This window comes from Necator americanus, chromosome II, assembly GCF_031761385.1.
Source record: "Necator americanus strain Aroian chromosome II, whole genome shotgun sequence".
Classification (NCBI taxonomy): Eukaryota; Metazoa; Nematoda; class Chromadorea; order Rhabditida; family Ancylostomatidae; genus Necator; species Necator americanus.
This window is the reverse complement of record NC_087372.1, coordinates 36,691,085-36,718,671: the sequence shown is the minus strand read 5'-3', so window position 1 is coordinate 36,718,671 and position 27,587 is coordinate 36,691,085. Positions and strand designations below refer to the sequence as shown.

Here is a 27,587-nt window from a genome sequence, read left to right as displayed (position 1 = left end):
CGTGCTTTCCTCGCAGGGATTTCCTTCTCGTCCTCTGGAATCCGATGCGTCCGAGTTCATCTATTTTTAAGTATTTTTGTTTAAGTAACATACAAAACCTGCCTTGGCAACCACCGTAGCTTAATTTTTTTTCCTAAATTTGAAATAATTATTCGAATTTATTCGAATACTCGACTACTCGGATCGAATATGATCTTAATTTGATCTTGAAATTGAAATTTACCGAACAAAATATTATATTTACCTATTTTACTTTATATTTACCTATTTTATTTATTATTTAATATTTACCAAATATTCGAACATATTCGCACAAGGATCTCTATTCGAACAATTGACCAAATCCAATCGTAACTCGGCATTTTTTCGAATTTCGTCCAGGTTCGTGCCCGCTATTGCTAATATTAAATCACCATAAAGGTCCTGACACGAATCACCATATCCCTAGTCACTTTGTATACTGGTTTAATACATGGAGACTACTACTTATGTTAATATACTGAAATATTCAATTGTTTTGAAAATTTTAGGATCAAGTTAGGATCATTATTCGGTTTTTGGTTAAAATTCATATTCAAATTTTCTGGTTCAAATTTACTACACAACCTTAGTAATTTAATAATTCATTCATCCATTGAAATAATTATATTCGAATATTCGCTGAATCGAATATAATGATTTCTAACTTGAAAACTTGAAATTTTCCTGAAAGAATTGAACATCTCAACGCATTTGCGGCACAAAAGAAAATTTAGAGAGATGCTAGCGATTCAAAAAAGTAGATATACGGTTATTTAAGGGAATCTTACACTTTTTAGAGTTTTTTTTTCTCAAATAGAATTTTCAAACTCCTTTTCAAACTCGACGAAGTTTTCGTTTCTGTGAATCGATGTGTTTTGGAGAAAAACGAAAATAATATATTATATTTATTGTATTATATTTGAATGTAGATTTCCTTGCTCAATCGACATATCCAGTCGTAACTCGGGATGTTTTTCGACTTCATTCAATTGAATTATCGACCATTCAACAATAAATACAATTGAGTTCCTTTACAGAATTATACTCAGATGAACTTTTAGAGAATATTAAATTTAATGCTCTTTGATCATATCATACGTATACACTCCATTCCACTTAATTTCACAATTTATTTCCAAGTTTCAGGGTTTTACAGATTTTTACGTGTCGATTTTCGAGCTTCATGGGTTTACAAATTACTTACAGATTATTAGAGACTTGGAAAATTGCGGGTTTTGGAAACCTATCGAAGAATACCTAAAAAAAACAACTAAAAATTGAAAGCTATCCTTTTCTCCGTAAGGATAAAGTTTAAAGGATAAAGTTTCTGGCGTTAATCAATCCGCTTGGGATGCGCCCCCACGTTCACTTCAATTCAGAATCGTTTGAGGTTCACGAACGTGTATCTGGCCTATACAGTGACTTGCGGCTAGCCAATGTGTCAAGTCAGTGCTTTTATCCTCCCAGACAAGTCTGGTACCAATTTATCGACCCCGGAGGGATGAAAGGCTTGGTGAGCACTAGGGCGGATTCGAACCTCCGATCGATCGTGCAGGGAGCGGGACCTCTAACCGCTACACCACACACGCCCCTTTTCTCCGTAGATGTAGGATTTATCCCAGATTTTTTTGTTTTCTGTTTTTCTTAGCGGGCAAAGCTTCAGTTTCATCTCTTGGTTAGCAGTTTCGGGGAAACAGCTGATTGTAAATATGTAAAAATTAACAAAAAATGAAAATGAAAAGTCGTCGTGCGAGAAAATCGAGAAGAAAATCTCCTTAAAAAAAGAAATACATTGAAAAATGTTACACATAATAAACTCTTTTTTTTTCTGTGTTCGAGTCTATATTTTTAGAAAAAAAATGGCTATTACATGTGTATCAACACAGCATTATCTCCTAAAGGCATCACCCCACGAATCTGAGGTGGTACGCATTTCAGGTGGAGTACTCGTATACGGGATCGTAGATTAAGGAGAGGGGAGTGATTCCGTCCATTTCTTCCTAATTGCCGTATAAAAACGGTCCGGAAGAAGCGGCGCGTGCACAAGGCTGGCACGCTCCAATCGAACTCGTTGTAGAAAATAGAGCGCCAGAACGCCCGAAGCCGTATCTTCCGGGCCGTTTTCTACGGCAATTAGGAAGAAATGGACGGAATCACCCACCTCTCCATAATCTAAGATCCCGTATACGAATACTCCACCTGAAACCCGTACCACCTCAGATTCGTGAGGTGATACCTTTAAACCATCTGTTCTCACATAGTATAGTCATCAAACAAAGCGATTAACATTCAAGGAAAAACTCTCCGATGAGAAGAATCCGACAGATCCGGGTGAAAGAAACCATGGGATGAACGCGGAGTCGCGCGCGGCCCCATGAATCCTCCGCCGCCGATGCCGATTCGTCGCCCTCGTTCGTCGCACCAGTGACCGCGTTTCGGAAACTGCGCGCCATCCATCCGAGCCGCCCGCCTATCCGCCCGTACCTCCTCCTATTCGCCTGGGACCTCTCTTAGTGCGCAATTTTCAATATCACCAAATCTCCTCAGATTGAAATCCTCTACGGAACTCATCCGCACAGGTTTCTATTCGTTGAGTAAGTTCCAAGTTCGACCTTCTTTGAATCTTGGCATCGTAGAGTTTGATTGTGTACTACTTTCTTAAGCTGAACCAAGATTGTTATTGATCTTTATTCTGGCTAACGTTTCGGCGTCGTCGCCTTCTTCAGAGCCTGGAAAAATCAAAGACACGTGTAATCTACTCTCTCAAACGCCTCGTCATCCCACAAGATATGATTTAGCAAACAGATTATTTAAAAGCAACGTCAGAAAAGCAGACCAGCGCTCACCTTGATAGCCACGAAATCGTGATGTTAGCGGACCACCAGTTGTGAGAGTTGCGCCGCTAGTATTAACTAGTAACGATGCCCCCGCCTCTGACCCCGTAGGTCAAAACCCGCAAAGGTCCTGATATGGCGCCAGCTCGTTGGTCACAGCGATGCATTCTTCTTTACGATTCATGATAGGACTTTTGGCCGTGATATAAAACGCTTCCAATGTTTTTCGCGCTAGAACGTCTGATTCGCGTGCCAAGATAGTGACAGCTATCTTGAAAGGGGTGTTGTCATGACACTGTCTGCGATGAGCACCTAAGGGGGATGATGTTTTTGATTTTACGAGCCCGTCTAGGTGCTCCTTGACGCGGATACATAGTGATCTTCCTGTTTCGCCAATGTACTCAGCCCCACATATTATATATTTCTATTCGTTGTTTTTCATCTTTTTACTATGCGCCCCCTTTTAGTGGGATTTTCAGTAGCATCAAATCATCTCAGGTCGAAATCCTCTACGGATTTGATCCGTCCGGGTTTCAATTCGTTTTCCGGTCTTTTCCCTACGTGCTTATTGATTTGTTTCCAATTTTTAATCCTTCCCACATCCTTTCTGGCAGCACATTGACCATAATAAATAAATATGTAAATAATCTGTGTAGTTCCTCTCCGTTTAAAAGGAGTAGGTCACTATTGTTTGGGAATAACCCACTGGAAACCTCGGTTGTAGTTTTTTTTCGTCAAAATTCCCGACATTTCCGGGCGAAAATTACAATTTTTGTGTTGTTTAGAATCGTGATTTTAAGAACCGATCCTATTAAATTAAAATTTTATTTAAGAAGGGGTCCTAGCACAAGTTCCTGAAAATATTTCGAATAATTCGAATCCTCAACTCCTAAACGGAAACGAAACTACAAATTTGTTGCAATCGAAATCCGCAGATCAGCGAAAGAGAGAGTTCTTGATTGGTCGAGAACCGGTTCGAATACATTTCAATCTTCCGCAAACGTCACTTTTGTTATGTTCACCAAAAATTCAAATAAAGTAAATCAAGTAAAAGTAGTAGCATGACAAACGAGTAAAACAAATAAAGTTTATCCACTAAAATTTTCGGACGATTCATGAGGTTATTCGATGATTTTTGACGTTTTGTGGTTGATGAACGCGCATTTTTTTCTTTTTTCCACAGATTTTTCATCTTTTGAGATTAGAAAATTCTCTACAGCATTTTTTCATTCATAGAGTTCTACATTCTATTCAGTTCTACAGTATTCTTCACCACAAAACCATCAGAGTTTCACCATAGTAAGAAATAATGTTTGGAAAAATTAATGAGAGAATTTTAAAGTCTTTTAATCAAAACATATCGTGCACAACTGATTTTTCATTTTTTTTTCCATCACATAGATTATATTACATAAATTATTTTATATCACATATTATATTAGATCTCTATCCTAATTCGTAATGTATGATTATAATAAATAAGTTTTTTTTCGAATAAGTTTTTTTAAAAGTAAAATTTAATAAATAAGTTTTTTTTTTTGCACGAGTTTTCCGCTATTTTGTTGGTAACTAGATTTTGTGTCATTAGAGACAACTAACAAATATTCTACTATAGTTTATATAGTTATATTTATATAGTTTATAGTTTTTTATTGTTTTTATTTAGTTTTTTATTGTGTCCAAATATCCGTTTATAGTTTAGTTACAGCGTAAGATTAGTATCCATTTTGATTTTTTGTTATACGGCTTCATCTGTCTTTTCTTTTTTCTTCTGGATTCATAAATGGTATTCCAGCGCTGTGTAGATGTCTCATCGCTTTAAAGCTTAGAATTTTTAAATAGAAATTTTCCTTGAAGTCCTAAAGAACCTAGAAGTTGTGTACCCAACCAAATAAATTAACTGTCCTTTCACATAATGTGTTAATGGATTTGCAGTGGAACTAAAAACTGGTGTTTGCATTTCCGACCGCAGCGTTGAGGTCAATGATCGTTAAGAGGTTGATTGAACGTACAACGAATTTGTACAGGGTGGCACAATACGTACAGTACGGTACGGTAGAAAAATCAAAGGGGTAAATAAAAATGCTGCGTGAGTCATTGAGGAAATGCGAGCCTCACTCGGTCCGCTATGAGCATGGCAATGAGGAAGCATTCACTTTTGTAATGGCATATTTTTCGTTCATTTAATTTATTTTATTTTACATTTATTTAATATTGGAGGATAAAAGATGAAGTATCTGTATACTTTATTAGAAATAATACTAATAAAATAGTAGTAATAAAATAGAAATGAGACAGAAATGTTATAAAGTGAGCAAATGAAAAAAAAAATGACTTGCGGGGGCCAGCCGATGTGTCAAGTCAGTATTTTTCACCTCCCAGACAAGTCTGGTAGCAATTTATCTTTCCACGGAGGGATGAAAAGCTTGGTTGGCACTAGTGGGGTTTCGAACGAACGACCCTGCGGCTACAGCGGACCTCTAACCGACTGCGCTAATCCAACCCATTTTCTGACCACAAGCCTCTTAAACTACAGTTAAATATGAATTTATCGACCTCGGGAGGGATGAAAGGGTTTGTGAGCACTAAGGCGGATCCGAACCTCCAATCGATCGTGCGGTTACGGCGAAATCTCTTCCCATTCGCATACTTATTATTATTTAATATTATTTACTACTTTTGTTATATATTTATTATTATTTAATACTATCTACTACTTTTGTTATGTATTTTTTCTACATATATAATTTTTATTTTTATTTATTCTATTTTCGTTTCTCTGCTGCGGTTTTCTGTCATTTAATTGGATTTAAACTAATTCACCTAGTAAACCCTACGGAAAATAATTGTACATTGAATTTTCATGTGTTCGTCGCGATCACTGCGGTATTATTTGCGAACATCACCATCGTTTATCGATTATTGATGAGGTTTAAGGCAGGTTTCTGAGGATAATTTGGAGGTACATGAGTGTCGTTGAATTTCGTCGAGATTTGATTAGTGGTTACATTGGTGTTGAAGGTCTTTCTGCATAAGACGGTAGGTTTCCGTCCTCAAATCGCTTATTTCATTCAAATTTTGATGAGATAGAGGCGGTAGATCAAAATGAGTATGGGTCCCATTCGACACGGGCGATTGGGTACATATACGACCGTTTTTTCCACAGACCGATCGCCTCCCAAATCGAGTAGTCATACGGACATGGATCTTAACTCACTAAAACTCTATACAAAGTGAATAGAGACTTGTGATTCGTGTCGGGACCTTTATTTCTATCCAGCACTCTTCGTACCACAATTCTCTATTACAATATTACTATTTGTTTACTAGCTACTAAAATTCTACTAGCTCGCTTAATCACTTAAAAATTTATATAGGTTTATATTTATTTTGTTTTATTTTATTTTTTAAAATAATATTTATTTTTACGCCTATATGCCTGTGCGGACGCCTATTTGAAAAAACGATATCATATCCATACGATCCCTTACGCAAATATTGTCTATTGCGCTCTATTTTCTCACGTGGTTTTTTCGTGATCTCTCTCGTATCTCTGTGCTCTCCGCTGTTTCTCTACTGTTTCTTACTGTATGTTTGCCGCCGACGATACCACTTTAATAGCTGGCCGTTCGTTCGTTTGTACAACAACGATGTCCACGGATTGTCGTTACTGTGTGGTTTTTTTTCTTACTTTATTTTATTGTACCAGCTAATTTATTACTGGTTTTGTAGGTACAGGTACAAAAAACCGGTAACTGTAATTTTTAGCAAAATCTACTTTACAGTCATACTATTACTATTTTATACTTTTTAATTTATAATATAGCAATTAATATAATATTTATCATTATTTACATTTATTTACTTATTCATTTATTTATGTTTAAATAACATATTTATCTAATTTATATATTCTTGATATAATATAATGTTTAATGCATTACTTTTGATATGTGTATTTTAAATATATGCTTTTACACTTTTTTCAAACACTTTTAGTTTTCTTTAGCGGTTTTTAAAATGTCGGCGTTCAGAGTTCACGAGGAAAAGCGCAGCGTAATCACGCTCTTCTCTATTAGTCAGTTTTTTTTTGAATGGTGAGAATCTATTTAGTCTAATTGGTTTGTGCCATACTGTCCTACGATTATGGGTCCTATAGAGAAATTGAGGCGGATGAGAGCATACGGTAGAATAGTTGTGAATATGGGCATAAATACCATTTTAGTCAGTAATTGCTGCGCTGCAAGTTACGGTAGAATCGTACAATCACAATAATATTTTTGTACACGGTAGACAAAGAATGGGAAAAGATCGACAAGGTGTACGAAAAAAAACAACGTGAACGAAATTTGAAAAGAAAAAACTGAAAAGAATTTTCTAATGAAAATTCCCGAGAAATTCCTTCTCAGATATTATGAAATTTCTGAGAGCGACTTATGAGAATATGTAATTTTTGCCGAATGTTGACATCCGCAACACTATAATTTTCTATTTTGTTTATATTTACTTTTTACAGATTACAGTAATCATGATATATGTGGTTTTATTGGTGAGAAAAATCCTTCGAACTGCAATAAAAAATATATAAATCTGTGAAAAATCCGAATAACAATCTGTGAAAAAAACTTACATAATCGCTTTGTTTGCACACCTGGGAAATAATCAAACATCAATCATGTTAACGTTTTATCTGCACTGTTTTTTTTGCCGTTCAAGTGTTTTGTGCAAAATTACGTGTGCATCATACAGAGGCGATTAGTGCTACCCGACTTCTAAGTTTTCTTTTTAAGTTCAGAATAGCTTTCATAATTAAGGAGTAATAATAAATGAAAATGGAGGCGGGTGTGACGCAGTCGGTTAGAGGTCCGTTGTAGCCGCACGGTCGAGGGTTTGAAACCGCCCTAGTGCAAACCAAGCCTTTCATCGGTCCGGGGTCGATAAATTGGTACCAGACTTGTCTGGGAGGATAAAAACACTGACTTGATCATCGGCTGGGCCCCGCAACTCATTGTATGTATAGGCCAACACGCTTTCCAAAACTTCAACGATTACGAATTCCAGTAAAACGAGTTGGCGCATCCCAAGTGGATTGATACGCCAGTGACTTTATCCTTTATCTTTTTAATAAATAAAATAATGAGTAATAAGTAAGCAATTAATTAATTATAACTGGGAAGTTAGTAGTGCTCAAGTGCATCTTAGGCGGTATAAAATTTTCACAGCAGTGATAAATTAAAATTTTCAATTAAGTTTAGAATAATTCCTAAATGCACGCGTATAGATTTTTAGTTGTCTGGTCAAATCTGGAATTGTCCCTATTATTTTTTACATGCATGGTTATTTCGGATAGATGTGTCTCAAAGCGAAATATTGAATTAAACTAGTACTATTAATTTTATCTCTATTTCTAAAATTTTGTTTTCACCTCCAGGTGAAGAAAAATTCAGCTTTAAATAAATATTTATTGGAAAAAAATTTCCCCTTAAAGCTGCGTCTCAAATATCTAAATATTAGGTATTCTGATCTCGCATCCAGTAAAATCCACTTGGACTGGGGCGCCATCCAGTGGAAAAATGTTCCTTGGTTGGAAACATTTCCATCCACTAATAAACTGCCTGTGGGGAAACGCGATCGCTGGCGAAACCTTATTGCTTATCGTTCGTTCTTTTGCCACGGCGGCGGCATGTCTACGAGGATGGTGCGTTGCGAGGTGTTTCGTAGAAGAAAACGTTCAATGAGGTAGTTTCTCACGCCGTTTTTCGGGACGACTAGGGGGAAGTGAGCGTTGTCATGCGTAACTCGGATATTCTTTACACTTAGCCCTGTGTCTTTCCAGATCCAGGATCCCAACATCGTCAATTTCATGGTATACAGGTACAGATTTTTTTGGTTTGAAATGATGGATGCATTTTATGAAAAAGATTATTCGTGCTTCCTATATTTCACCACTTAAAATGCGGCGGAAATTCGTCCCCATTCGTTTTAGCAACGACTGGGAATGGTTCTGCGACAAATGACGGCTAGGTCCCGCAACGAAGTGGGGAAATAATATTGGACAGCACAACTGGAAAGAGAAATCCCCGATGGTCGTTCCAGTGCTCCCGAGAAATCCCGAGCAGATATTGTGCATAGGGGAACTTTTCGCGTACGCGAGTACACACCGTAAATTGCTGTGTGATTTCGCAGCGCGGGACCGCACAGCAGATTACGATAGGATCAACGTTCAAGTAGATCCTGCTGCGGTCCTTCCGCTGCTCTTTCTCCGCACGGATCCATACGATTGTCGATATAAGCACGATGCGGTGACTTTGTTTTATGAGGCGGCTCATGGCTGTTAGCGAACTTCACGAATGAGCAAAATTCCCACGCTTCTGGCGTTATTTCATCGCGCCGACGGCGGTGAAAAATCGCATCCAAAATTCCCCAGCGTCTGGACGATTCCTGGAAGAGCGAGAAGAGCAATGTTTGCCCTTTATGTGCGATTGCGACAGTAATTGTAGCCATGACGTGCGTATCGCGTTTAAACAAATAAATGCCAATCAGACACAACATTGCACTCTTCACCTTCACGTACATAGATACGCTGCTGTTGTTGTTATCAATCGATAACGCACCCACAACCATGCGTCGTCAATGGATTCGGTGAGTTTTAAGCGAATTTTCAAGTGATCTATGGATGATCTCCCGCTGATGAGGCACTACGGTACATAAAACAGGGGACAGCGATCGAATGTGTGGGCCCGGCTGCTTAAATTATTAGTGAACCAGTTCGGAGCATTGATGATCCGATGTTGTGACTCGTGCTGGCGTAGAAAAGATGCATATCGATTACTTCTACTTCTCTGCGAATTCTATGGGCCTCGCCGGACAAATAAATTTTAAAAAAAGCTAAAAATAATAAAGTAAAATAATAAAGAATAAAATGAAATAAAAATGAATAGATTAAAATAATAAAAATAAATAAGTTAAATAAATAGGTTAAAATAATAAAGCTTAAAATACGTGTCCGAAAATGCGAATAAGAAAGAAAAGAAATGTAAGGATTAGGCGAATATTTGAGACAGTTCAGGAACCTATTAATGTTTTCCAGATACATCAGTGCGAGTCCGGAAATTATGCAAAATAATAAAATAACTAATTTGAGAAAAAGATGAAAATAAGAAGTATAAATGCACACTTATCATGACACCCCATAGATATCCGTTTTAGCAGCGCTAAGCATTGTTACCTTCCTTCTTGCCTTAATTCATTAATCCATTAATTCACTTCTTCATTCATTCATTCATTCATCCATTCATTCATTCATTCATTCGTTCATTCGTTCATACATTCAATCATACATTTATATATCCAGACATCCCGTCATTCATTTACTCACTCATTCATTCACCCACTCGTTCATCCATTCATTTATTCATTCATCTAGTCATTCATTCATCCATCCATTCATTTACCCATTTACTCATTCATTCATTCATTCAACCATACATTCACATATTCAGGCAACCAGTCATTCATTTATTCATTCGTCCATTCGTTCATTCATCCAATCATTCACCCATTCACTCACTCATTCATTCATTCATTCATTCATTCATTCATTCATTCATCCATTCATTCATTCATTCAATCATTCATTCGCTCATACATTCAATCATACATTTATATATCCAGACATCCTGTCATTCATTTAGTCACTCATTCATTCACCTACTCGTTCATCCATTCATTTATTCATTCATCTAATCATTCATTCATTCATTCATTCGTTCACTCGTTCATTTATCCATTCATTTACTCATGCATTCATTCATTCATTCAGCCATTCATTCATTCAGCTATACATTAACTCATATCCACGAAATCACTCACATGTCTTAAGCGCTAATTTTACGATTCCACTTTTAAGACTATCCTGCTTTCCTTTTCGTAGTCAATCTCTACTCGCTATTCATGAAAATCACGTTAACACCATAATCCGCCGCCAAAAACGTGTTGGTCCTGAATGGAACCTGATTTCCGCCGTAGAAGTGTTACGCAGGCGCTCATAACATGTTATGTGTTGGTGCTTCATGGTGGTGGTGGTTGTGGTTATAGTTACAACCTTACTACTTGCAATGTACTTGCATTACGAACACCCCGTTGAAGAGTGCTGTGGAATTCATAGTTATTGATTAGGTGGTTCTGAGGATTCTAGAGATCGCCTGGATTTCATTGTTTGGTTCAGAGTTAGAATTCCTGGACTTTCTGGAACCTTTCATTTTAGTTTTCGTTTATTTTAATGTAGGATGTTTATGTTTATGTTGTTCATGTTATGTTTATTTATGTTGTTTTATGTTAAAGGAATACATCGACTCTTTTATATCCTATCTGTATGCAAAGCTGCATGTCTGTATTACGGTTAGTGACGAAACCGCGTATGCTGTTAAGGATTGTTTATAGATCCAACAGGAGAAATCATAGCAAAGAAAAAATCGTATTTTCTAATCTTTCTGGTTATCTGATCTATGATTTCGACCTTTAGTTCAATTTTAATAATTAAAATTTAGAAAAAAAAACTTCTTAAAAGCTGCATTCCACGAAATTAACGATGTTATATGCAGGAAATAATAGGCACAGGTTTTGGATTGCGGGGTGCGACCACGCTCAGATTCCTTTCTATCGCCCTGCAAAACGGCGTGAGAAATGACCGTTCCGTGCATTCTTTCCTACGATGCGCGTTATAACGCCACCTTTGTATAGGTGGCGCAAATTCCGTCAACAGCTTATCCTTTGGTTTTACTTCATAAGGTCACTGGGGGAACATCATTGCTTATCGTTCGCTCGGTCGCGGGTGCGACGCGTCTACAAAGGTGGTACGTTGCAAGGTGTTTCGTAGGAGAAAACGTCCAAAAAACTAGCTTCTCGCGCCTTTTTTCAGGGTGACTAAGGAGAATTGACCGCGGTACTCGCAACATTTACACATTTAGCCCAATTTTTTTCCAGGAGAGATCCCATCATCGTCAATTTCATGGTATGCAGGGACTCATTTTTTCTTTGAAATGCTGGATGCATTTTATACGGAAGATTAATCGTGCTTCCCATATATCTCATCACTTAAAATCGAAGCGAACCGATGAATCACGTCAGTCCCATTTGCGTCCCATATTCCAATATTTCAATAGATCTAAAATTTACATGATGTCATGTCATTTTTCTATGACAATTTTATTTCTTAATTTTATTTTATTGTTTTTATTTTATTATTTTATTAATTTTATTTTATTTTATTATTTACGAGCGTTTTCCTTGCCAACACTATGACGTCATCGTTGCCGGGAAACAAACGTTTATTTTGTGACGTTTCGCTGCAATTGTTCTCGTGCACTCGTTGTTTTTCCTGATGATTGATCAAGAAACCTGAAAAGCTCTCTTCGTAAAGTTGTAACAAGTTCCAGAAATTTCTGATTTTTTAATCACAGAAAAAGGGATTTGTTTTTGAAACAAGGACTTTATTCAAAGAATCAGTGATTTAGTCTAATTAAAATTATTAATTATTAATAATTATTTATTTAATCTTTGGTTTTAATGAACTTTGATAGAATCCATACAATTCCTCTCTCTCTCAGATAAAATAAGATCAGGGAAAAAAAAAACAAAATTGAACGAGAACCGAAAGTTTCATTTTTCATGGAATTCCAAAATGAGTCTCTCGGTCCTTGCCATTTTCCTTCAATTTTTCTCTTACATACTATCTCTGGGATTTAGTTCTTTTACTATGTTGTTACTGTTTTTTTGTTGTTGTTTGTTATTGTCCATATTGGCGCCAGTTTGGACAATAAATAAATAATAAATATGAAAATGGGTACTATATTTAGCTATTATTACTATTTATTTACTTAGGTATTCATAGAAAGCTTAACGCAATCATTCAATCAGAGTATGCATGCTTTAAACTCTTGGGTCAAAACAGAAAAAAAGGAAATTTGAAAAATCACCGAAAACCCATGAAAGAAGGAAAATTTATCTTTGAATTCACTTTAGAAAGAAAAATTTCAAAAGAAGAAAGTATTGGTAGGTACAATTCATTCTGAAAATTTTGAGAAATGAGACGGTATCGTAAAATCAGTGGAGGTGAAAAAAAAGAAACTGGAAAACAACAACAACTGGAAAACCGGTGCAAAAGGAAGAAACTGGAAGGAATTGACGAATAATCCTATTACCGAAGTTCTTAAATCTTCCAGAAGTTCAGCCTGAAAATTATTCAATTTTACTTTATCTTTATGTCTAGAAAACCGAGATAGTAGTTGGGTGGAGTGGTGATTTGATTTTTCTTCTCTCAATTTTTCTATTCTTAAAATTTCGCCACCCTTAGAATTCCGACGTCCACTGAATTAAAAATAAAAAAGAGAATTTAGAAGAAAAGTTAGGATTCTGTGATTTAAATTAGATTTTTAAGTTTTTTTAAGTAGTAGTTTAAGTAAGTTAAGTTGGATTTTTTAAGGAATGAAGGTGTGAATCCCTGAAATCTCTTTTTTTTCGTAGAAGTTGAAATCAATGAAATCAATGAATAGATGTAAATAAATAACAATAATAATAAAGTAGATAAAAATTTAGAATAAAATAACAAAATTGTAATAATGAGGTAAATGAAAACTAACAGATAAATAATATAGGAATTAATATAAAATGAAACAGAAATTGCTCTTTTAATAGGTTTTCTTTCATAAAAAAAAAGTAGTTTCGCAAAACCAAAGGGAAAGAGTTCAGGATCTCCTGTAAAATATTCCTAAAAAGGGAAAATTATTCCGGTTCTCGTCGGGAAACTCGTCCTCCGCTAGCGCTATTAATCATAGAGTCTCTGGGTAACAATTGTCCACGCTCAATTATTTATGAGTCACAAAATTCAGGATGAGTAAGGTGGTTAGGGTTTAGCGAGGTTATCCAGGATGTCCAACTCATTGATGAATCCGAGGTGTCAGGCGTTTGGATTCTTCGGGTTCGAATACTCTTCTTCTTTTTTTTTCTTCGGGTGGGGGGAACGCTGTCAAAACACAAGGCGTATGTGACTCATACACACACATGTGCAATAGATCCGCCCGTGCGCGCCATCCGTGTGTAGTTTTATGGATGGACACACGGACGGACGGACGGACGGACGGACGGACGACTGTCTCTTTCGCGGTTCGCGTCGTTCCATTCCGTCGGCCGCCGTGTTCAGAATCTATAATCGAGGCTACGCAAGAATTCCTTCACTTTGTCGTATCACAGTACAGTTTTCCATCACCCGGCGCTCATCCGAAAATTTCTCACCTCCGTTTTAGAGCACCGTTTACAGAACAGATTTGTATTTCTAAAATAAATAGAGACTTTCTTAGCCGCTTTCTTCTTTTCTTTAGGCACTCTCTTGCTAAAGTGCAGCGTTTAAAATCAGTACCGCTGAAAATATTCATCATTTTTTCGATTTTCTAAGAGTGAAGTGATTTTTAACTACGAGATAGCTTGAGGTTTAAGTTAGTTAACTAACTAAGGTAGTGTTTTATTATTAATATTTATTGATATTATTATTATTATTATTATTATTATTATTATTATTGTGTCATTATCAATATTTAACTTCATTAGACCGTGGTTACTACAATTTTCCCAAAAAAACTGTAAAAATATCTTCAATTGTCCCGAAAACTTTCCTTTGGATGGTTCGTTGAAATGAGGTCACAATTTCGTGGATTACGCTGTCTATTAATTACGATTATTATTTAATTTTTACAATTATTCCTGCAATTATTTCCAATCAATTATTATCTACGTGATTATATAGTTATTAAAGCTTTCTAAAGTTTTTTTTTCAAGTGAAATATACTATTTCGTGTACCCTCTGTATCGTTTTTAAGTTTCTTTTTTCCCGAAAATGGAATTATCACGGTTCTCTGGGATCCTCATAATTTTTGAGAAATTACTAGTGGCGTTGAAGGGAGATCCATGAAACTAGTGGCGGTGTGTACGTAATATTTGTTAGATTAGTTGAAGTATAGGCGCCCTCGTTTATGTTCACCCAGGTGACCGCGACGCGAGTTTGATTGGAGTGGCGCAGAACGCGAGGTAGGTTGCTCGCGAGCGAACGCGAGCAGTCGTTGTGGACGAGTTTTCCCGAAAAACATAGCTCATGAAGACAGTACCTAGCCAGCAACGGATGAGTTTCAGAAACTCAGATTTCATTATGGCAAGATATTTCAGAAATATTCAATGAAATTTCAGTGAGTTAGCAGATGGTTTTGTAGGTGGGCGTGGCTTATTAGGTCTCGTGGGCGTGGTTTCTTAATGACTCTCATTTCGCACGTTGTCGTTCTTTCTAAGAAAAACGTATCCTTCCAGTTCTTAGCGCCGAGATCAGACCATCAAACGAAAATTAGATGCTGTTTAGGGTGTACCCGTTTCTTTTTCGTATATCTGTTCCTCTTTTCGGACGAGTTTTCCGGCTGACGAGTTTCAGAAGTGCTCGAGTCTGATGCGATACACTCGTTAAGTGACTATTTCGTGGCTGAAAACGGGAACTGGGCTAGAATTTTTTCTATCATTTTCAATTTTTTTTACACTTTTTTTATTATATTATTTTTTAAATATATTTTTATATATTTAAATTCTTATTTATTTATTTATTTTTATATATTTTATATATTTTCTTTTGCAATTTTTCATTATTATTTTATTTTTTATATATTTTGACATTTTTATACTTAATATACACATATAATTTTATAATTTTGATATTTTTATTTGAGATTAGCCTAGGTAGATTTAGCATAATCTCGTTAATTCAACACCTAAACCCCCGTATATAAAATAAATCAATAATAAATATGCTGGTAATTATGAAAACTAAACTTTTGCGTTGGGAAAACTTGCACCGCTTTGCAATCCACATCCGTATCGATCGATCGATGAAACGAACTCGTTTCTGCGAATCGATCGATGCAAAGAATACACGCGCGTGTACATACATACATACATTTGTCGGTTTGCTCGTTCAATGCTCGGATTATCCTCGATGACTGATTGTCGAAGCGATTTCCATTGATGTCGCTGATTCACATCGGCGGTTATTCATGTCATATTTATGTCACATCATCCAAATCCCGTTCATATTTTTATTCTTTCTATTCTTTTTTTTTCCTTTCAGATTACAAATGTTACCCGAATTGGAGAATTGCGATTGTGATGAGGAACGTGAAGCGGAACGACAAAATTCGACGAGAAGTTGTCCGGGAAGGTGAGTTCGGTTCGGGGAATGATTTTCTTCGCACTCGAGACAGAGAGGGAGAGGGAGAGGGAGAATTTCGTAGTCCCACTTTTCCGCACTAGGCAATTTACGCCCGGCCCGGCGCCGTCAAATTATTATGCGACTTTTTTTTTCGCTCCCCCGACCTTAAGAACGGCAATCCAACGAAAAAGTGTCGTTGAGAATTGCCCTTGTGTGTGTGTGAGTGTACGACCTTTGACGGAGATGGGAAAATCCATAAAACGGATTCAAAGTACCAGCGTCTTACTGAGAGAATCCATCTTCAAAATTTATATTTTTTTTAAATTTAGTTTTTAACTACGTTAATCGATTATTCGTTCACTTACAGCCCCAGTTTTGTCCGAATATTTTGCTAACAATTCATTTCTGGACATTTCATTCACTATATATTTCGAAAATGTGAAAAAAAATCTAATTTAATAGAGGTATACAACTTTTTTTCTAAAAACAAGTTTTAACAGAAACAATCGATTATTTTTTAAAATTTATTTTTTTTAGCAAAATCAATCGATTATTCGCTCGATCCTTACTCGAATTTTATTACTCGAATTTCTGCCTCTTAGTCCTTTTCCCTAAGCACCTAACTCAAAAAAATTATTTTTTCAATGTAAAGGAGACTTTATGACTTATCGTATATCGATTGGTATTTTGTTAGTGATCAGTTAGGCGTTTGTACAATATATTTCGTGCTTTTCTGCCTCTCAGTCTCTAAGTACCTAATTTAAAAAAAAAATTATTTTTATGCAAGGGAGACTATATGATTTATTGCATTTCATAGCATTTCAATTACTTCACTAACTTTCCTTGCCATTTCATAGTGTTAGTGTACGTAAATTTAATTAATTGTAGTTAATTTCCTGGCTTTTTATCAGATGTTTTTTATTCCTTCTTAATTTTTATTTTATTGTATTCCATATGTTTTTTTTCACAGGTGTTTATATTTTTATACATATGTTTCTGCCTTTCTTTAACAAATTTCGTCAAATTATAGCAAATTTTAATTTGAAATTCTACCCCCTTAAATTCTGTGATAAAATTTTCTCGCTAATTTTTGTTGTTGGCGTTTGAAAAAAGAGAATACTGTAGTACTGACCTGGTGTGTTCATATTCACCAATGCTTTTAACAATGGGAACTGAACTACATTCCCTGAATTTTGCAATTTTGCACTCCATTTCTCCATTATTTGCTGCGTTCTACAAAATTGTTATGCACTTTATGAACGATTACCTGCCTACTTTCGTATTTCACGCTTGAATCCCAGCGTATGCATCCGTACTCTAACGAGGTCCCCTCTCTAAACCCAGAAACTTGAACTCTCTTTGAAAAAAAAAACTTATAAACCGAACTTATATAAAACTATTTTGTATCATATTATATTATTATTATTATTATTATTATTATTATTATTATTATTATTATTATTATTATTATTATTATTATTATTATTATTACCAGTCTGAATGTCCGGCTAAAGCCGGACTTCAGACTTTCGGTGATTTTAGCTTCGCTCCCCTTCACTGATCAATGAAAGTTAATAGTAGTGGTGTTTTCTGTAAAACTAGATTTGTGTTTTTTTAACAACGCTCTCCTTCTCTTCTTTATACTATAAATTAAGGCGAAAGATCAAGGAGTTTTCCTTCTAAACGCGTCAATTTTACATATGGAGAATATTCGACCATCAGCTCCTTTGATGCCAGAATAATATAGACACAATTTGAAAGCATTACTCGAAGTATGGGTATTCCTCTTGATTTCCCCCAATAGTTATCACAGAATGATGTTTTAACATAAAATGACGTGAAAGACATCATCCTACTGATAATGATAACGTTCCACGTCAGATCACATAAACATCCTGCTACTATTTAAGCAGCCGTTTGCATGCGTGTTTCCACTTTCTGAGAACGGCATGCTACAAACTTGAGGCGAGCAAAGAAGGAAATAAGCACGCAGAGGAGTCATAAAAGTGAAGAGCAAAGCGCCCAGTGTTCACGGCTATGAAACTGCTGCAACCATTTATCTTTTACGTCGTGCACACTAAGGTATTGCGCAGCAATGACCGGGTTCAGCGTGGATCCGTTGCACCCCATATTATAGCAATCTGGCGCCGGCGCACAAATCTAACGCCTTTGGACCCATCGTACCCCCTCCTATAGGTATCTGGCGCCGGTGGACCCGTCGCACCCCCTCCTATAGGTATCTGGCGCCGGTGGACCCGTCGCACCCCATTTTATAGATTTCTAGCGTCGAGGCGCCAACTTGACGCTGGTGGACCCGTCGCGCCACCTTTTTTGAATTTCGTGACTAACACACACACACACACACAGACACACGTGACAGAATAAGCCCGTTATATACGTGATAACATTTATATGCTAAACTTTGATGGATGCGCAATGCCCATCTTTTGAGAAAAGAAAGTGCACGCCACAAGAAATTGATCCGAAAAATTCATCCGGAAGGAGTCTTGAAAAATTTGGGGATTTTCTTTAGCTTTCATCAGTTATTTGATTTTCGTATTTCGTTTATTACTATTATTATTATTATTATTATTATTATTATTATTATTATTATTATTATTATTATTATTATTATTATTATTATTATTATTATTATTATTGTTATTATTGTTATTATTACTATTATTATTATTATTATTGCTATTATTATTAATAAGGTTACTATTATTGTTATTGGCAACCAATATTTTATTTTGTTTTTGTTTTCAATTGATTTTCTTGAGCTGTTTTTGTTTTATCTTATTTTTGAATGTTATTTTGATGGCTGACAATAACTTTAAAAATTGCAGTCATAATTCTTTTTCGAACGTTGCGCTTCGTTATTTTGTTTATTATTATTATTTAATATTTATTTCAAATGATTATTTCTAAATGATTTTACTTACTAACTTCCGTAGTGTCGAAGAAGAGACGTCTCAGTTTCCTTTCTTCTCCTTTTTTTTCCTTTTCTCGTTTTTTTAGACCATTAAAATATTGTTTTTCAAATTTTTTTTGCGGGTGTTTTATAGTCGAAGTCAAACCAATGTTAATGTTCGTTCGTGTGACTAATCTGCGTACATTTTTATTTTCATTGGAAATATGCTATTTGAAAGTGTTTTTTAAATCTTGTTCATTGCAATACCATAAATTAAAAGTTTTTTTTTTGCTGCTATCGATCTTTTCCGTAATTTCCTGCGCTATTATACATAATTCGTCGGTTTCGAATTGAATTTTTCTTTTGACACATGGAGATGGAAGACTTCGATGATGATACCTGTAGTTATTTTCTTATTTGCCTCCATTTTCCTATTCTTTTCTCTTTTCGTTCAGAAAAGTTGTATACAGAACCAGTAAAATGTTGAGGGAAACTGGATATTTTCCTTTTCTTTAGGTCCCCTTTTTTTTGCTCTTATTTTGATTACAGTTAGTGCAACAATTCCCCGGAAATTGTAACCACTAACCTCATTTTATTATTTTTCTTGCTAAGAAATTCTTTCTTAAAAAGTCCGACAGCTTCTTGTAATCGTCCATTTTCCTATTCCTTCCTCTTTTCGTTCAGAAAAATCGCATTTTATCTCCCCGTCCGTCCCGTCTGAAGGGAAAACGTCGTCTAAACGAATGTCTTTTTATTTCTAAATTCTATACTCCTACAAATTTCTGTTCAGTACAAAACTCTCATAAGATTTTTTGTTAGAGGTTCCATACTTTTCATCCACTTGATGGATGTAAAAATTTTTTATGCTCCTTACTCAGAGTTAAAAAATAATCTATTTTGATAGAAATATTATTTAGTGATAAAGAAAAAGCACAGTAAAGTCTTCAGCATTTGGAATAAGAGGAGACGAAGATGAAGATCTAGGAGAGGATGAAGGAGAGATGAGAAAATAGAGAAAAAAAGAAAACAAAAAGAAAAGAGAAAACAAAAAGAGACTGTAATCGTGGAAAAAGAGCTGAATCAATTGGTTTTTTCTGTGTCATTAAGAGCTGAGGACTTTTTGCTCAAGCCAGAAATAAGAAACAGTACCAAGTACATTTTTTTATTTAACGCTTTGCGTCCATATTTTTCGAAAAATAATGCGAAGACTTTGTCTGGAAAAACAATTGAATAAAATGGAAAAAATATTTGATAATAATTTTCTTGTGTCTTTTTTTTATTGCTTGCGGATTTTATTTTTAAACTATTACTGATTTTATTTGTTTGTACTATTATTACCATCTCTTCAAAATGTTCAAATTTCCACATAAGAAATCAAAAATGATGGTTTCGTGATCAAAATCTCGTTTTTTTCCGGAAACAAGAAATTCCTAGTACTGCAATATCAGCTATTAATTTGGAAATTTCTGGAATAGTCGATTATGGATAGGAATTGCTTTGGCTCGAGCATTAAAGAGTGCAAGAGTGACTAGTCGATTTTTGCCCTTTCATTAATCCTCTGTGAATATATATGCAAAATTTCGCCGTGTGTCTGCGTCTCCGTGGATGCTATGATCTCTTCGTTTTTCAGTTTCCCAGCAACAGTAACACGTCGAGCTCAATTCCCAAGGCGTTCGTTGAAAGAGTTACGTATCGACGTCGGAAAAAATCTCGAACCGTTAGTGCATCGAGCGAAATCGCACGGACTGGAACGAATCGCCGAGGATCCATCGTCGCCGATTACGGCCGATGAAAAGGTTGTTTGATGAACGTGTTGTGATCAGCAGCGGCGGTGTGGCGACGACCAGCAGGGCGGAGAGGTCCACTGCCTGCTGATTCTGAATCCTCCCGCATATTTCGAGTATCGATCCAGTCGTGTTGCAGCCGATCGCTCCGCCACGAACGATTCGAGCTGTTCGATCCAAAGAGGGCGTGATGGTTGCCGGCGTGGACGTTTCCGTCACCACACCGCCATCGATGGCTTCGGATCCGCCGTTGAGCGAACGAAGTGTCGCCGAACGAATTGAACAAACTTTGCATACACATTATTACACTATCGCCTATACATTGGTTATTGTGGCGGTGAGTTTTTTTTCTTTTTTTCTCAATCCTCAAATTCACTAATATCCTGGAAATTTTATTCTTAAGCCGTGTGGTGCTCAGAAATTTTATGAAAATCTCCAAAATATTTAAACTATTTATGTTATTTTTTTATTATTTACTGCGCACTTTAGTTTTTTTATTATTTACATTTATTTTTATTAGTTTTTTTATTATTTTTATTATTTTACTTATTTTTCAATTGCAATCTCCTACAGTTTCGTTTATTTATTTATTATGTTATTTGTTTATTTATTATTATGTCATTTATTGACATCATTTTTTATTTACTTATTTATTTATCTATTATATTTGTTTATTAATCTCTCTGATTTCATGTCTCTATATCTAATCTACAAATCTGATGATTCATGTAATAATTTTTTTAATCGCTTAATCAATTATTTTATTATTTATGTAATTTCTATTATTTATTCTGTTATTTCTATTAATTCATTTTTTCCAATTTTAATTCACATAATAATGGTTTTGATCACTTAATCAATTGTTTTATTATTTATATAATTTCTATTATTTATTCTGTTATTTCTGTAATTTGTTCAATTTTTTCTTGCCATCACTGCAGAAAATTTTTTTTTTAAAAAGATTCTATATTTCTTCCTTTATTTTTCTATTTCTATAATTTGTTCAGTTTTCTGTGCTATCACTGCAGAAGATATTCCAAGAAGAAGACAACAAAATAAACAAAAACATAAACATCGACAAGAAATCGATCCATCGGTCTTTCAGTACCTGGTTGGATTCGCTGAGTACCTGTACTTCCGGCTCGTATCCATTCTAATTCCGGAACGAATGTACTATCATCCAAGTTGTCAGGAGAAGCAGGATCGACGTGTCGGCAAAGACGGATTTCACTACGGCGTCTCAATTGGCGCTTTCATCGCCATAGCACTTTTTCAACTTATCGTAGGTTTTTATCTATGTATATTCTGGAATGTTCCTCAATTAGATCCAGTTCCTATTAGCCTTTCCTCAAAAGAAGAAACACAGAAATCCGAGGGGAAATCTAGAGATGTAGATTTTTTACTTACTATTATAAAACACGCCTTTTCGTCTTGTGGTGTATTTTATTTTAATTCTTTTAAACTTTTATTTCACCCTTCATATTTTACTGGAAGCATTGCAGCAAGTCTGTCATTTATTTGTTTACTTGTTTATTTATTTAAAAACACCTACACGCCTGCCATTAAACAAGAACGAAAAAGAACAGAACTGAGAAGAATTTTCCTTAAATTTTAAACAACAAATTTGACCCCTTCTAGCTGGTTCTTTGGTCAGTTGATCACTCATTCATTCCTCGTTCGATCATTTTCTCATTCTTTTTTCCTATTTTTTTTAAAATCTAGCCTAAAATAGGTGAAATAAAACGTTGGACCTCTGAGCTCTTTTGCGGATTTTATTAAAATTCGTTCCATACCATAAAGATTTTGATTTTGTACTTCGATAATTCAGGTAATCTTAAGCTAAGGAAACGCAAAAACACTTTCGTGTTGTTCACATGTGATTATCGATTATTTGAACGGATTCCTTTAAGACCATGGAAATTTTCCCATTGAAAAAAAAAATAGCTTCAGAGGAAGATGTGTGCTCCGAAAACTCGCTCGCTCTCGTTAACCACTAGCCGACGTTTTTTTGCAGAATTTTTCACACCACCCATAAAATTTTCCGAATACGACTGCGATTCTGTTGCACTACGTGTCAGCGACGCATTCACTGCAATTTACTGAGTTCGGACACCCGCTGCGGATACGTTGATGTCAAGAGTTGTTTCGCAAGCGCAGCACGCGTCGCGGTCGCAGGGTCGCAAGGTTCGACGCAAGTGTTGGCTGCTACAAAATATGATAAACGCAAACGCGTGCGTGTATTTTGTTTCTCCCTCGCTTCCTTCAACCAATTTTTAATTTTTAAGTTAACAATTTTTCGTTGTTAATTAAGGGATTCATAGGTGTTGTTGTTAGGTTTTCATCAATTTCGAATCTATGCGGATGGTAGTTTCGATAATTTTAAAAGTCGACCTAAAATGATTCAGTTCTGTTGGAAACCTTTCGGATCTCTTTCATTTTCGAGCTTTCCTTTTCCTTTCGGTTTTTCTCAAGCAACCACGGACGTTTAACACCGTATAAAGCGAAAATTGAAGCGAAATTGCTCTTGATAAAAACACGCTTATATTGGCTCCTATTGGAGATTTCGGTGGGGTAATGGATTTTGGTCATCGTTGCTATTTTTTTCTACTTTTTTTTTCTTTCTTTTCTTTTCTTTTTTCCAATTTTTTCTTGCTTTCTTTCTTTCTTTGTCTTTCAAATGTTAATTCTACTATTATTATTGCAATATTGTTATTATGATTAGTTATTATTATTATTATTATTATTATTATTATTATTATTATTATTATTATTATTATTATTATATTATTATTATTTTTTATTACTATTACTATTATTATCATGGAGACCATTTGCAGTGTAACCAATCACATAGAACTTTCATAAATGTGGGAAAATCAGTTTCGAAATTCTTTGAACTGTGAGAAATTTAATTCCTTTCCATCAATTCATTCCCAGGAAGAAATTTTTTCCTGGTTTTGTGAACATTTGCCACATTATAAAGTTAATTTCAACGTTTCAGTGCTTCTTTGCGCTAACAATATCGGAAAATTGGACCGTATGTAAACAGGAATACAATCCCCTGAATCAGGTAATTTCCATGTTTTTTTTTTCATTCACGATTTTCGATCACTTATCGCTCTTATTTGACTTTTTCTGAAGTTTTCGAGCCCATTGTTTTTCCATTAGTGATTTTCGATCACATGTCGCTGTTTGTTTGAATTCGTTCAAGTTTCTAGCAGTGATATTTTGAATATTCGAATAGTTCCAGATATTCTCATCAATATTATCTTTGTTACGGTTGTAACTCATCCACGGATTACGGTGATTTCAGATAGTAAAAATGCAACACGATCTTGCAGCTCATATTCGCAAAACTATTAGTCAATCGATGTATCGTACATTTTGTAAGTTATCCTCAGAAAATACTGTGGTAATTGAAGAGAGCACAGACAAAGAAACGATCATGATCCTAATTTCAGTATGCTACGGTATATGTTCGTTCATTAATTGCGGCATTATATTCTATATGGTGGCCATACAGGTTAGTTTTATGACGTCATCGTAGCGGGGACAGGGAAATTGCCTGAAATTTCTAGGATGCGCTTGATGAGTCCGGTACCGTGCTGCTGTACGTGTTCGACGGTGTTGTTATACTGTATTTTATTGCATTTCCACTTACTACAGTGATCTATCATCCACACGTGCACTGCTTTCAAAGGTACGGTATGGTTTTTCGTTGTACTTTTGATCCTACAGTACCTACAGTATCCACACTGTAATACAAACAAAACATATCAAAGGTGACGAATAACCTGTGTCACCGAAAGAGTTTTTTTTTTCGTGTCACTATTTTCCTAAGTACTTTTTTCCATTGAAAAATACAATGATCCGATATTATCGATTGAAAATCGTGATCAATGTCACTTGGTCACATCCTGTTCTATGAATGATTGCACTTTTTTCATCTGATCCTAAAGTACAGATAAGTGACTAGTCGTTCGAATATGAGAACGAATGAATGAATGAAGGTGCGAGTTAAAATATTAGAAATTAAGCCTGAGATCCGATGATCAAGTGTCGATCGATTGGGGTATCGATTGACTTTCGTTGTGAAACAGTCGATTTCGATTTTCACTCGCCACCTTTCGTAGTCTCTGTAGAAGAAGAAAAGCAAACAAATAGATGATAAATAGCAGAACAACTGATCGCTCAGATCTGCCAGTAAACGAACGATCAAACTATTGATTGGATGATTGACAGGATGATAAGGCGAGTGGTCAGTTGAAGGGTTTAATGGCGGGTAGAAAAAATTTATCACGCGTTCGCACAAACCTGGTGATCGATAGTGAGTGTATTTGTGAATGAATGAAAGAACGAACGAATAAATCTCCCGAAAAAAAGAAGGACGAGGCAGAATCGATCGATCGTATTGATCGCATCGATGAGACAATTTGAAGTAGTGGACTATTTTACTAAGGGAAAGTGAATGAATGAATGGCTGAATGAATGAATCAATGAATGAATGTATGTATGTACGAATGAAAGAAGGAGTGAATGCGCCAATGAAAATAAATCTCTTGAAACAGGAGAATCGATAAATAATAAGATAAAACCGGTTGAGATATTGATTTATTGATCGTGCTTATTAAGGAATTTCAAAGTAGTGAGCAGTTTCAGTCAGGTTGATTTGTTGAAAGGATGATTCTATTATGAAATGATATAAATCTATGATAAATGAATGAATGAATGAATGAATGAATGAGCGAACGAATGACCGAGTGAGTGAACGAATGAATAGATCGATAATAAATAAGTAAATAAATAAATAAATAAATAAATGATTGAATGAATGGACAATGAATAAATGATTGGACGAATCAAAGAGTGAATGAATGAGTGAGTAAATAAATGAATGAATGAATGATTGATTGAATGGACGAACAAATAACCGAATATTGATGAGGAAAAAGAACGTTTTGGACGATCCTAGGTCTCGAGTCATTTGGACATTTTTGGATCTAGTATCTTAACTACAAGCCTTTTTGTTGCTCTGTTTGCCACCAAGATATTTCATTTTTCCTTTTTTCCTTTTTCCTTTTTTTTCTTCCTTTTTTCCTTTCTTTTCCTCTCCAAAATTCCTTTTTTTTCCTTTTTTCCTTTCTTTTCCTCTTCAAAATTCCTTTTTTTTCTGAAAACGAAAACAAAATGAATTTTTTCGCATTTTTTTTTTCGGAAAATTTCTCTTCACCTGACTCATCTTTCTATTTTTTGCTTGCATCTATCTAGTTTCTGTGAAACTCAGCATCCTCGTTGTTTCAGTCATCCAGGACGTGCTGCACGTTTACCCGCATCCATAATAAACGGGATTCGTTCGCAGACCTCAACCTTAGAGAGTAACCTCTCGCAAGAGGCACCCGCCACGGCCGCCGCAGCACACCCTCCGCCGGCGGTAGAGGATCCGCCGGGCCGCGGTGGTATCCGGCCGGATGTGTCCCCGCTGGAACCGATCCAGTACCTGGAAAGTCCACGACGACCTGCACGGACGAGCACTTTGGTCTGAGCTGACGTCAAACGATCGATCGATCCACAGATCATCATACACGTACATATGCAGGAGAAAATCGATATCGATTTCGGAAGAATCACGTATTTTTCGGGATGACCGTACCGCCCGTTCTGTTTTATGAGAATCGCATTTTATACGCACTTTTTCTCTATTTTGCTTTATTCACTTTCTCTATCGATTTCGTCTAGTCCTCGTATGGAAATTTCCCTGAAATTTAAGAAAAAAATTCGCCAAATACCAAATCTGGCGCTTTCTTCGGATACTTTAATTTACGATGGTATTATCCGGGTATGTAGTGAAGCGTTTTTTCTGTCTCACTCTTTTTGAAGGGGTCAAAGTGCCTCTTATTTGTGATTTTTTTGTTGTGATATTTATGTGATTCTTTGGCTCATGGCTCTTTAAAATGTTGTGTGCATATTGCTGTTATCGATCTCGACATAATAAATCAATTATTGGTTTTTCAAAGAGTTGGATGTTATTTTTGCACTAATTTTGATTGTCTCATCCGAGAATAGTTCGCATGAACACAAGGAAATCATCAGAAAAAATTCCAGGACTACTGTAATATTGGAGGATCAGTATGGTAAGCCTGACTGGTTTCCGGAACATGTGACGCTTCTGGACTGTAGATCATTCGAAAATCACTTTAGAAGTCATTATAGAATTTCCACAATAATTTAAAATATCCCATAATAAAAGTGTTGCCCTAAATTCAAAACCTGATCCCAATTGGAAAATTTAAAAATTCAAACAAAAAATCACTTACTTTGATAGCAACCACTCTTTATTTCCACTAATCACCGATCCAGCACACTCCTTTCCTCTTTTCTTGACAGAAATTTTTATTTTCCATTTTTTTGGATTCTTTTCTTCTATTTGTTCTATTTCTATCTCAATCTTTCTACTATCCTTTTTTTAAACAAATTATGAGATGACATGAATTTGTGGACAGAAATGTTTGATAATGTATGTTGCGGCGCTCTTTTGCTCATAGAAAAAAATTTTTCTTTGGAAAAATTAATTTCTTCGTTCATTTCTTAAGGTCTCGAAGAAAATTAAAAAAAAACAAAAATTTCCTGATGAGGGGATCCGGATTTGTTAATCATTAAAAGCTTAACTGGTTTAGTTTACCTGATTTAGTCGGAATTTTATTGATTTAAAAAAAAAATTTTGGAATTTAATTTACTAGCATTCAAAGTAGAAAAGGAGCAGGTAAGAACAATTTGTGAAGATATCTTTATCACAG

The 27,587-nt window shown here is 35.5% G+C and overlaps 2 protein-coding genes across 3 annotated transcripts; one reads left to right on the top strand and one right to left on the bottom strand.

The window, feature by feature from the left end:
- Positions 1-9,071: 9,071 nt before the first annotated feature.
- RB195_020603 (uncharacterized protein) lies at positions 9,072-9,479 on the bottom strand (the record flags this gene model as incomplete). Its single annotated transcript, XM_064188970.1, has 1 exon — positions 9,072-9,479. The coding sequence occupies one exon, from the start codon at positions 9,477-9,479 to the stop codon at positions 9,072-9,074; it is 408 nt and encodes a 135-aa protein (XP_064044851.1).
- Positions 9,388-26,335, top strand: RB195_020602 (uncharacterized protein; the record flags this gene model as incomplete). Of its 2 annotated transcripts, XM_064188969.1 has the most annotated exons (10): positions 9,388-9,497; positions 16,015-16,104; positions 20,640-20,805; positions 20,933-21,130; positions 21,899-22,075; positions 23,795-23,863; positions 24,107-24,179; positions 24,255-24,316; positions 24,372-24,493; positions 26,095-26,335. In XM_064188969.1, 10 exons carry the CDS (start codon positions 9,388-9,390, stop codon positions 26,333-26,335), a joined length of 1,308 nt encoding a protein of 435 aa, XP_064044849.1. The 2 variants fall into 2 exon arrangements, with proteins under 2 accessions (XP_064044849.1, XP_064044850.1); XM_064188968.1 differs by lacking the exon at positions 9,388-9,497 and having other exon boundaries at positions 16,022-16,104.
- Between the last annotated feature and the right edge of the window lie 1,252 nt (positions 26,336-27,587).